Here is an 11,357-nt window from a genome sequence, read left to right on the forward strand (position 1 = left end):
TCCGAGAGGCAGCAGTCGGAGAGGGCGAGGAGCCGGGGTGGCCCGAGGGCGCCGGCTGGGGAGTCGGGCCGCTCCAAGTGCCGGTGAGTTGGAGAAGTTGGCAGAGAAGTAGCAATCCTCGGGATGTCCGAGCGGGCGCCTTCGGGCGGGGAGAGCGCGAGCCGGGCCCCCGCCCCCGGAAAAGGCCGGCGCTCGCCGAGGCGGCCGAAGGGCCGGGAGGGAGGGAAGGAGCCGAGTGGCGCCGGCAGCACCAGGCTGGCCCCAGGTGGGTTGCGGCTGCGAGAAGGCTCGGCCAGAGACTGGAGCCTGGGCTCCCGGTGTGTCTCTCTCTAAAAGCTGCAAAGTCCCCTCCAGACCCCCTCCCCCTCCCCGCGCTGGGAGATGGATGACTTGTCAGACAAAGGCAATAGATTCCACCACTCTGTGATTCGCCAGCGCCGGAGCCTCGAGCTTCGGCGAGGAGGGCCCCGCGCCTGTCACTCCGGTGCCGGCAAGGGGAGGGCAGGAGAGGGGGAAAGGGAGGAAGGAGGGAGCAGCGGGCGAAGGAAGATGGAGGGAGGGGAGCGGGCCAGGGGGAGGGGGAAGGGGAGCCCGGGATTAAAACTACGCTGAGAAACGAAACTCGCCGATAAGATAAACGTTAGATAAGGATAAAGGGCGGCCCGTGTAATGAATATTCAGGCATCGACACGGAGCCACGGAGCGCTCGGAAGCCTGGCTGGAAGTCCCAACTCACCCAGCCCTGCCATCCGCCGGCCAGTGCCCGCGCGGGCCGCGCCGCCCCGAGCCGGGTCCGCATCCCCAGTCTTAACCCCCCTCCTCTGCGCTCTGAGTTCCCTTCCGTTCCTTCCTGGTTCTTCCTTCCTCTCTCTGGTCCTTCCCTTTCGCCTTTCCCTCCTGAGGTACCTCCCCACCCACGCACCCCCCCAATTCTCATTCCGGGGCAAAGTGCCCGGCACTTGGTCCTCTCGCGTCCCACGCGCGGCTGCGCGTAGGGCTTCCCTCATCACCTTGCCCACGGGGTCTGGGCACCCAGAGCGCTCGGTTTAGAATCGAGGTGGACACCTAAGACAAGGACCCGCCTGCTTCAGTGGGACCCGCCGGACAGTGGGCGAGCCGGGGACTCGGCTCCTGGACCCTGGGGTGACCCCTACGGAGGGCTTGGGGAGGGAGACGGTGCGGGGCTACTGGTCGCTGGCGGCAGAGAACGCAGGCGACCAAAGCTGGCTCTCCCCGGCTGGGGAGAAGAGGCTGCGCACAGGGTTGAGCGCCGCCCGCTGCCAGATCCGCGGACCCGGCGCCTGCACTGGGGGCGCATCGCGCTCGGCCGGGCCGCTCCTGCGGGAGCCGCCGGCCCAGCCACCGCAGCCCTCGTCCGCACTCGCTCCCTCGCTCGCTCGGGTCCGCTCGCTTGCACGCACCAGGCAGGAGAAGCCCTTTGTCTCCTAACTGGTTAAGTACAGAATATCCAGGAGATCTTTATGAAATATTTTCCCTCGTCTCATAAATCATCTTGGCACTTCAGCTGATGTTTTAACTCTCTCTCCCTCCTTCACTCCCTCCCCCCGCTTCCCTGGGTCTGTGAAAGGGCGGCTCGGGGAAGCCCGCGCTGCGCTCCAGCCTCCCGGACTCGGGGCTCCTCTAGCCCCTGCCTGCAGAACCGGCTGTCCCGCTGGCAGGCGGAGCCCAGGCGGCCGCTAACGTAGGGGCTACACTCACCCGTCTCCGCCAGGAGGAAACGCCTACTGGACCTCTTGCACCCAGGTTTTGGGCGGGGGGTGCCCTTAATCCTCTCACGGGGCTAGGGCCAGGCGCAGCCTGACATGTTTCTGAGCCTCCACTCATTAGGGGACCGGGTCTGCTGGGATCCTAGCATTTATCCTACTTCCTAGATCCCCCTGAGCCCGATCCCCTAAATCCACCTGCTAAGTAACTTCTGAGAGGAAAAACACCTCTCCACCTGCCTCCTCCCTCGCAGCCCCCAACCCCACTTCCCTCGGGTGGCCAAGCAGATTACCTAGGGCGGGAGGTTGAAGACGCAGGGTCCAGCCCTGAAGGTCAGTCTCTTCCTCTGGAGACCTGCAGATGGCGCTCTCGGGTTTGCTTTGGCCTCAAAACCCCACGAACACGCACTAACTTCGTGTGGGTAGTGAAAAAGGAAAACCAGAGTTCTTTCAGTCTAAAGGGAAAGGCCTGGGAGTCCAGGCTCTTAGGTGGTGTTAGTTGATACAGGCGTGGGCTTTCTCAGGGAGGTAATTAATCCAGAATTGGGGTTTGGGGGCATCAAGGAAAGGTCCTTGTTGAAAGGAGCTCAGAACCCAGAACTCAGGGAGCCCTTCTCTCCCATCTCCCTGTGTTGGTCCAGGAAGTTGTCTTTGAGAAGCTGAACTACTGGAGGAACAAGACTGTGGGCAGAACCACACATAGATTCAGGTTTTTCTAGAACCAGCCGGACACATCCCTACGTTACACGTATGTTGACGTGTGGGTGCAGACAACAGGCATTTGCAAGAGGCGCTTTCACCTTTTGTAAAGAAGGGGACTTAATGCACAAAGTATGCTGGATGTAGTTCTCACACACACGTACCCCCTAAGAAGTGAAGACCTTTCCATGACAGTCCAATTCCCAGGCAGTCACTGAGATTCCAGAGTTCCACCCACCTCACCTCAGCCCCTTCTGGGACCACTTCTCCATCCAGCACTACACGAGTTGGTCAGCCTCCCCCAGGCCAGGCCCTGGCAGCTTCCTCCTTAGCTCCAGCCCTTCCAGGGTCTAGAACAGGGGTGGGCAAACTTTTTGACTCGAGGGCCACAATGGGTTCTTAAACTGGACCGGAGGGCCGGAACAAAAGCATGGATGGAGTGTTTGTGTGAACTAATATAAATTCAAAGTAAACATCATTACATAAAAGGGTATGGTCTTTTCTTTTTTAGTTTTATTCATTTCAAACGGGCCGGATCCGGCCCTCGGGCTGTAGTTTGCCCACGCCTGGTCTAGAAAGTCAAAGAGCCCTGCTCCCTAGTGATTTTAGCCAAGGCTCTGCCTTCTCCTGGGGCTCCAGGCTGAAGGGCTGGCCTCTCCCGCTGATGCTCCCTTTCCTGTCCTTCCCTTTCTTCTATAGAGCCTAGTAGAGAAAAAGAAGGAAAAAAAAAAAACAAGAAAGGGAAGAAGAAAGAAGAGGAAAGAGAAAAGGAAAGGGAAAGAAAGAAAACAACCCAACCCCAAACACAACCGGGGCTCCGACCTGTCAGGGTTGGTTGCTTTTCCGTCCGCCTCTAAATGAACCTTTTCTCTCTGGTGTTTTCAAAGCGGCCCATCCACCCCCCAACCCAGGGGCATTTACACTTCAAACAAGGCACCCGCCTCCCTGCGGAAATTTAAAGGCAAATAAACTTTTGGGGAGTTGCTCTGATACCCATCTCGGGATTTGCTTCATTAGCCACCTCTGTGCATCTGATCTGCCCAATAAATCTTCCTTGTGGATCTCCATTCCTCTGCCTTCTCCACTCCCTTCCCTGCCAGGCTTGCCTGGCGCCCAGAGCCCCCACCCTTGCTGCCTTCCTCCAGCAAAGCTGCCTGAGTCTCCGGTTGCCTGTGCCTGCTCTGCTAGGGTGTAGGAGTCAGGAGACAGTAGTCCCCCTTGAGCTCCTTTCTCCGCCCTACTATGTGCAAACGCACAGACACCCCCCCCAAGCCAAACCAACCACCCAACTAGCACCCCAACTCCAAAATTGGTTTCTGGGCAGATTGTGCATGAAGGGATGGGCTTATGGAAACCCTGTCTGTTGCCCCCAATTGCACCGATTCTTTGGCGATCCTTCTGCTCATTTTCCAGTTTCCCAGTCCCTGACCCAGGGCTTTCCACCGGGTGAGGGAAAGTAGAGGTGTGGCTGCCTCCCCTCCGCAGGATGGGCCCTGAACGGTGTGGCCCAGGCACCCCACCTCCAGAAGTTTGGGAAGGCGGCTTGGTCTGGGGGGTCTGGGGGAGCGGGAGCCCCCCAGCCGTGCCCCAGCCTGCTGGCCAGGCCTGCCTTCCTCCTTCCACTCCTGAGGCCTCCTGGGGAGTAGCGAGGGGAGCCAGGGCCCAGCCTCTCAGGGAGGGGATTAGAAATTCCGAAATTAAATGTATCTCCCTAGGAAATGCTTCCCACAGCGAGGACCAAATTAAATGCATTAAAGTTCAGGGGGGAAAGAAGCTGTTTAGAACCGATGGGGGGAAAACTAGTCCGAAGGGAAGAGAGGCAGAGAGGAGGAGGGAAGATAAAAGGGTGGTGCAGAGCAGCAGCTCCGCAGCTGAGCTCCTTTTCTGAATTATTCCCAGTTTTGGAAGTCATCACCTTCACAAAAAAAGAAAAAAAGAAAAGAAAAAAAGTTCGTCTAACAACCCAAGTCCCGGGCGGCCCGAGGCCCACTCGCCCCAAGGTTCCCGGCGCACCCCGGGGCGCACACTGGGAGATCAGATTCCAGGCAGTGGGCGCACGCATCCGACCCCCTCTCCTGCTCGGCCTGACCAGCTCCTGCCCGGCCCTTTCCCCTCCTCCTCCCCGTTCTCTCCCCCTCCCCCTTTCTAGCCCTCTGGTCACGTTGGAGGATGGTTGTTGGTTTTTTTTTTTTTTTTTTTGGAAGAGCTTCTGGTACAATATGGAGCACCATGGGCTGCAATTTCACACTCCACGGCACATTCCCCCTAAAGCTATTTTTTTTTTCATCTAAGACCCCCTAATTTCTGCTTCCTCGCTCCCTCCCTTGCTCCCTCCCTCCCTCCTGCTCTCACTTTTCTTTTCCTGCTTTTGTTCCCAATATTTGGGCTCCCTGCGTGAAGCCCGGGGGGCCAGAGTACAGGCCGCCCCGCCCTCTCGGTCTGTTGGTCCTGTGGCGGCTGGCGCACGTGCTGCGCCTTTATCCTCCCCGGACCCTCCCCCTTCAACCGGCTGCTTCTTTCTAGAGGTCCTAGCGACCTGCCCGGCCCTTCTCAGCCCCTTTGAAGGGAAACGACAATGCAAGCCACTTGGCCACCAAAGCCGCCTCTTAGTGGCACGGGCCTGCCAGGTGGCTGCCGCTGGTGGGCCACCGGACTGGGGAGCAGAAAAAATAGTCGAGACAGGTCTAAACTAGGAGTGGAGGGTTCTGCCCAACAGAGAACAAGTTGGGGGGTGGGGGTGGGGTGCAGTGAGGCCCTGGTCAAACCTGGATACAGTCTAGTCCCTTCACACACACCCACACCCAGACACCCATGGACCTCTGAACAGCTAAAGGGACCACTCACCCCAGAGCCCACGGGAAGGAGCAGCGGCCGCCTGCACAGTCCTATGGCCTCTTTGAGCCTCAGTCTTTTTGCCTGTGAAATAGGGATAATGACACCTGTCTTGCCTACTCTATGGAGCTAGCCAATAGGAAAGCACTTACAAACCAAACATTTCCATAGTAGAAGAAGGAATAAGGGCCTGGCTCTCTGAACCCTTAACCTTGCACGAAGGGGGGGGGGGGGGCTGGGCATTTAGGCAAGGCAGGGGGTGGTATTTTCCAGACAACTTCTATCCTATAGAGGTAACTAGAAGATCCCTCATTGTCTCCCTTCCTGGGTTCTTCCCTTTCAGGATTTTTTCCTTTCCCATAACCACACCACACCCTGTACATGTTTCCCACCCTGCTCTCTCTCTTTCCTGCCATTCCTCCATTACCACTTCCTCCTGCACGCCTGCCCCACTACACTAGCGCAGCTGCTTGAGGATCAGTTAAACTCCCCACCCCCACCCCACCCCCACCCGAACAGCCGGGTTAATTGTCGCCTCTGGCGCGGTCCCCTTTGGGCCAATCTGCCAAAACCGTCGGGAGGAGCTGGCCCGTTGGCAGAAATTTGGGGAAGGAAATCCCGTCCAGTCCGGTTCCAAACAAAGCAAGTTGGTCCTCCCAGGACCTGCAGTCAACCTGCCAATGCCAGAGCGGAGATGAGATGGTGCGGGGAGGCCTGGCCGAGGGGGGGTGTGGAAGGCGGAGAGGGGAGGGGAAGAAAAGGGCGTGAAAGGGGTGCGGAGGGCATGGAGAAGGCACCTGTCTCTGGAAGGCCTGCGGAAGCTAATTTGGGAAAAGTCGAGGTTCCCGCCTGGCCAAGTACCCCTTCCCAGGTTCCTCCCCAAGCCGGGGTGAGAGAGTCCCAGTGAGGCTGAGTGTGGTGCCCAAGTAATGATTAACCCTCTTCTCATCAGGCCTTGAGCCCTCAGCCTAACCTGGCTGTGGTGTAGGGAGACGGTGCCGGCGGGCCCTGGACGTCCCAGGCGTTACCCGGCAAGTCCACCCGACGAGGGGGGTTACGAAGTAAGGGGGCGAGCGGTAGACCGGGGCAGCCGAAGGGGAACTCAGTGCTGAGCAGGGGGAGCGCAACTCCAGAGGCCGAGCTCATCAGAGGAAGCGGAATAGCCACAGCCAGAGTCCCAGGAAAGCAAGGGGCCACAGGCGCGCGAGGGCGCGGGGCTCTGCAGCGCCAAGGAACAGTGGGAGAGGCGGGAGAAGCCCGAGGGCCGAGTTGTCCCGGAGTTGAGAGCAAGAACCAAATCTACTCTCGGATCCCTCCGCGGCGCCCGCCCTCCCGGTCTCCTCTGCCAGCAGCTGTGCGGGTGTGAGGAGCGGGCGGAGAACGCGCCAGAGCCGGGAGCGGTAAGGAAGGGGAGACCCGCCTACGGCCCTGGGAAGCCAAGGGCAGGGCCGCCCAGGCGGGGACGGGCTGCTTGGCGTCGCGAAGTGGCTGCAGACAAAGGACCGGAGCGGAGGGGAAGAGGGAGAAACGGGGGAGAGAGGGGCTGGTGAGACAGGGAGAGAACCAAGGAGAAGAGGGCTCTCGGGGACCGGCGGAGGTCAGTCCACTCCTGCAGCCTCCGCCCACTCTAGCCTGGAGCCCAGGTCCGGGGCTCACTCCTGCTGGGGTTCCTGCCGGTGGGTCTGTGGCCTGGGGTCGGGGCAGGAAGTGTTGCTGTGGTGTGTGTGTGTGTGTGTGTGTGTGAGAGAGAGAGAGAGAGAGAGAGAGAGAGAGAGAGAGAGAGAGAGAGAATGCAAAAGCGCGCGCCGAGTTAGGCAGGCGGGGGAGGCGGGGAAAGTCCTTCGCTTGGGCTCAGACCCCTGCCTCGGCGGCTGCAAGCCTCCACCCTCCGCCCTTTGGGGTCCAGAGCCGTCCACTCCCCCCCCCCCCCCCCTTCCCAACTTGAAACAAAAGGGCTGAACCGAATCTCTCAGGAGTCAGGGCACTGGCTCTTTCTGGGGAAAGTGCTTTGGTTTGAGACTGCAAGGGTTACCCGCATCCAGGGATATGTAACTTTTCGGTCAGTGTTCCTGGGGGGAAAAAAGATGCAAAGTAAATCTCAGACGGAATAATGCCCGGGTCCTAGCAGTGCAATCCGCCACGTCTGGCCGGGCGCGAGGAGGTCTAGACCCGCGGCTAACGAATGTATCGGAGAATCTGACTAACGTAGGGAGGAAGCCTCTTTCCATTTCTAAATCAATTGAGACTTTCTTGTGTCTCCTTGGCGAGGGGGTCGTGAGAGTGTGTGTGTGTGAGTGTTGTAAGGGTGTGTGAAAAGTGTGTGTGTCGTGGGGGGGAGGGGTGGGGGTGGAGAAGGGTGTCCAGGCAAACAGCTGTGTCCCAGGCGGGGCTGCGTTAGGAGCTCAGTACCCATAGCCAGCACCCCCCCCTCCTCCCTCTGCCCTGGGCTGCGCGGCTGCTCTGAGGCCAAGGCCTCGCAGCCTCATCCAGAGGGGCCGCCAATCAATCCTGCAGGTCAACACAGCAATTAATAACGGGGTGAGGAGGCCTGGCGAAAGAGGGCGGGGAGGCGTCGGGCTGTGTCTCCCCCGGGCGCTGAGAGCCCAGCGGCGGGACCAGGGAGTGGGAGGGGTCTCGGAGGGCAGGAAGAACCCTGGGAACTCACCGTGGGCCGGGAAGTGGGCGCAGGCTCCAGGAGAGAGAGGCCGGGGGCAGTGACAGGGAGCCTGAGAGCCAGCTGGGACAGGCCACAAGAGTAAAAGAAAGGACCTTAAGTAAAGGTCTTGTTTTTATGGTTCTGGGGCTTTGGGTGGTCTGACCGTAGCTGACCTAGATGCTGATTCTCTCCCCCACTCCTTGTCCTCCCCCTTTTTCTGATGGTTTTCGCTGCTCTGGAACAGGCTCAGCGCCACTGAATAAAACCCGCATCCTTCGCAAACCCGGCTGCGGCGGTTGCGCCAGGGCGTCTGCGGCAGTAGCGCTCGCACGCGCGTGTCATTGTCATTTTGAACTAGCTGGATGGAGCCGAAAGGGACGCGGGGGCCGTCAGGGCGACGCGAGGCCCCGGGCAGCTGTGCCGCAGCCAGGCTTGTGTCTGAAAGAGGTGAGGGCAGAGGAGCGGGAGGGGGCAGTGAACAGAGAAAGAGAGAAGGCGGCTCCGAGGGGTGGAGGACTCCAGAACTCGGCGGGGCCTCCTCAATGGGAACAGCGACTTCCTTCTCAAGAAACAGCTCTTCTCAGGCCCGGCTCCACAGCTCCTCCCCACCGTCCCCAAACCGCGACTGGTGGGAATGCGATCCTCCCACCGATAAAAGCGGGGGAAAGAGCGAAGGGGAAGGGAATGCAATGAGCAGCTAGTCTTCCTGGCCGCTCTGTCCGGCCAGCCGGGAGAGCCGCTACCGGGTAAGCGCCCTGGTCCCCTCTGGAGTGTCCCGAGCGCCAGGAAACTTGAGATGAGGGCCCTGACCGGAGGTCAAGGATGCCCCCCCGCCCCCCCCCCCCCCACACCGCTCTGCCTTCTCCTTGAGGCGCTGGAGAGAAGCTCCGTCTTCTGGGAGTGGGAAGCAGGTCCAGGCACCCCAGGCCTGCAAGGCAGGGAGAGCTGCCTTCCAAAGGGGAAAATGGAAAAGTGGGAGTGTCAGGAGACTGAGCAAACGGGACAGGGTGCGAAGGAGGAATAGGGGCAGGGGACAAAACAGATCCAGACAGAGTGAGGGCGAGAGAAGACGGGGGCAGGAGAGGAGGAGAGGGGGAGAGAGGCTCCCAGAAAGGCCCAGCCATTAGATCTGTCCTTGGGCTGCATATTTATACGGTCGAGGGGGTGCACAGATGGGCTCTCAATTGAATTCCATCTTCAACACCATCAGAGATTGATTTTGTACTCGCTTTTAATTTTGCCATAATTAATTAGATCATTACAACTGTTTGCTATTGATCTCCCTACTTAAACCTCTGGTGCAGAGGGGTGGCCCAGAGCCCTAAAAGCCCAGGAGGCCACAGTTGACACTCCTGGGGGCCCAGGTGCCATTCCCAAGGGGGAATGGAGACAACCCAGGGACTGGGCCAAGAACTTAGAGGAAGGGGGATGCTGAGGGTGGAAACTGCATTATCAGCTGAAAGAACAGAACCTGAGCTGGGGAGGGGGGCGGTGAGGGGAAGAAAATTTGAGGAAAGGGAGGAGTGAGGCTAGAGTTAGCCTTTGACCTTGGTGGAATTATGGAAAACTCTTGGAAACCTGATCCAATCTTCTCCCCTGCCCCCCTCCAATCTAAAACTAAACTTGGGTCCTAGCTTCCCACCCTGAACTACCCCCAGTGCACCTCATGGGCAGACAGAGCTGAGTTGGCAGGAGAGGGAGAGAAGGGGAAAAGAGAGAGAGAGAAGCCCTCCACAACCTTCACTTTTTGGGCAAGCAGCTTCACATTCTCCCCACCTGGGTCCCCTGGGGCCTGCCACCTTTCCCCGGGTCCCAGGCCTCCCTGGAATTTTTTATTGGGGGGGAGGGCAGAGCCTTCTCTCCACACGTGTTAGGCACACACACTAGTGCTTACACTTTGGCTCCTACTCAAATACACAAAACCTTCCCACACGTGCACACTGACATGCACACAGCAAGTCCCCGTCCACTAGCACACATGCACATATACCCACAGCAGTTCCCACTAGAAACTAAGGCCTTCCCAGTGCTCCCAACTCGGAGAAAGTTGTGCAAAATATTTCCACCGAGGGCAAGTGGAAAGATAAAGTCCTAAACGCGCAGCGGAAAGGAAATGCCAGGCTCTGTAAAGAGGCCAAGAGAAGTTGTAACTCACTTTTTCTGGACGGAAAGTTTTAAGTCGATTTAGAGGACAGTGGGCAGGAAAGCCCAGGAGGCCCCCGTGGTGGGAAGACACCACAGAGCCCAGTCCCCAGCCACTACAGAGGCGCCATCAGGCAAGCACAGAGAGAAGGGGAAGTGGAGTCCGGCCCTGGCGCGGCCGCCCCCATCCCTCTCAGCCAACCCCCTGGCCGACGGCGCGGACGGGTCTCTCCAGGCTCTCACCTGCCCGGCCAGAGCGCTGTTCCATGCTCTGCTCCCCGCCGCTGCTGTCCGGGCCTGGGTCTCGCTTCTCCGAACCGCCTCGCCCCGACAGCGCGTCTCTCCTTTGCCGCCGCCGCCGCCCGAGAGCTGGGCGCAGCCACCCAAGACTGAGCGGCTCAGATAACCCAGGCTGCCTGCCGCTTCGGCGGTGCGCTCCGCTCCTGCCCGCGCTCACGCACCCGGCAGCGCAGAGGCACAGCCACGCGCGGGGGAGCTCCCGGCTCTCCGCCCCCGCACACGCGCGCACACGCCCCCAGGCCCCGAGCCAGCCTCAGGCAAGCGACTCCCGCGCTGCCAGAGGCACCCAGAGACCGATTCCCCAGCCTAGACGCCGGCACTCTCTCACCCCACCCCCTCTTCACTGTGACAGGCGCTCCCCGTCAGTCTCCAGCCTCAAGCGCAGGGGCATCTATGATCCTCTCCTGCACTCCCCACTTCCGTGAGGTCCCCTTCCCGGTGACTCACAGCATTGGCCCCATCTGATTTTCTCCTTCATCGGGCTCCACAGCCTGCCACACACACCGGGGTCTCGGCCTCAGTTTCCAAGATCCCTACCCACACACCCCAACTTTCTCCTCCACACAGGACCACCTCCCTGGTGGTCCCTCTCACCAATACATTGTGGAACTGCTCCCTGAGTCCCTCAGAAGCTCTCCTTCTCTGCATTAAAACAACAACAACTCAGAATAAAAAGGAAAAATCCTGTTGTCCTTGCCTTAAGGAGATGGTGCGGGCCCCAGGGAAAGGGAAAATGACCAGAGCCCTCCCAAACTCCTGCCACAATCACGTGACCGCCCACTTGAGCCACGCCATCCCACAGTGTTCTGGTCCTCTCAGCCTAGTTCTTGGACCCTCAGGTGCACAGCCTGTCCAGACACTCTCATGCTCTTTCATGCCTGAACAAAGGATCACTTCAGCTAAGTTTCCCTTTAGCTTTCCCCCACATCCTGCCCTTTCTATCTGGAATTTACCTCTTTCACACCTTTGTCACAAATTCTCCTTGAAACCTCTCACACACCACT

General features: G+C 59.3%; 1 protein-coding gene across 10 annotated transcripts in view; it reads right to left on the bottom strand.

Annotated features, from left to right (window-relative positions):
- The window catches only part of PAX2 (paired box 2), a 92,136-nt gene extending 81,084 nt beyond the window's left edge, over positions 1-11,052 (bottom strand). For 8 of the 10 annotated variants that reach the window (XM_070432502.1, XM_070432493.1, XM_070432497.1 and 5 more), the window contains exon 1: positions 10,297-11,052. In XM_070432502.1, coding sequence (XP_070288603.1) covers positions 10,297-10,321 — 25 coding nt within the window. In that variant the 5' untranslated portion in view covers positions 10,322-11,052. Of the gene's footprint in view, positions 1-736; positions 876-2,017; positions 4,497-10,296 lie in introns of those variants that run through there. The other 2 variants (XM_070432499.1, XM_070432494.1) reach the window with 2 other exon arrangements.
- Positions 11,053-11,357: the final 305 nt, after the last annotated feature.

Source organism: Myotis yumanensis, unplaced genomic scaffold, assembly GCF_028538775.1.
Source record: "Myotis yumanensis isolate MYYU_CA2020_CCGP unplaced genomic scaffold, mMyoYum1.0.hap1 SCAF_13, whole genome shotgun sequence".
NCBI classification, from domain to species: domain Eukaryota; kingdom Metazoa; phylum Chordata; class Mammalia; order Chiroptera; family Vespertilionidae; genus Myotis; species Myotis yumanensis.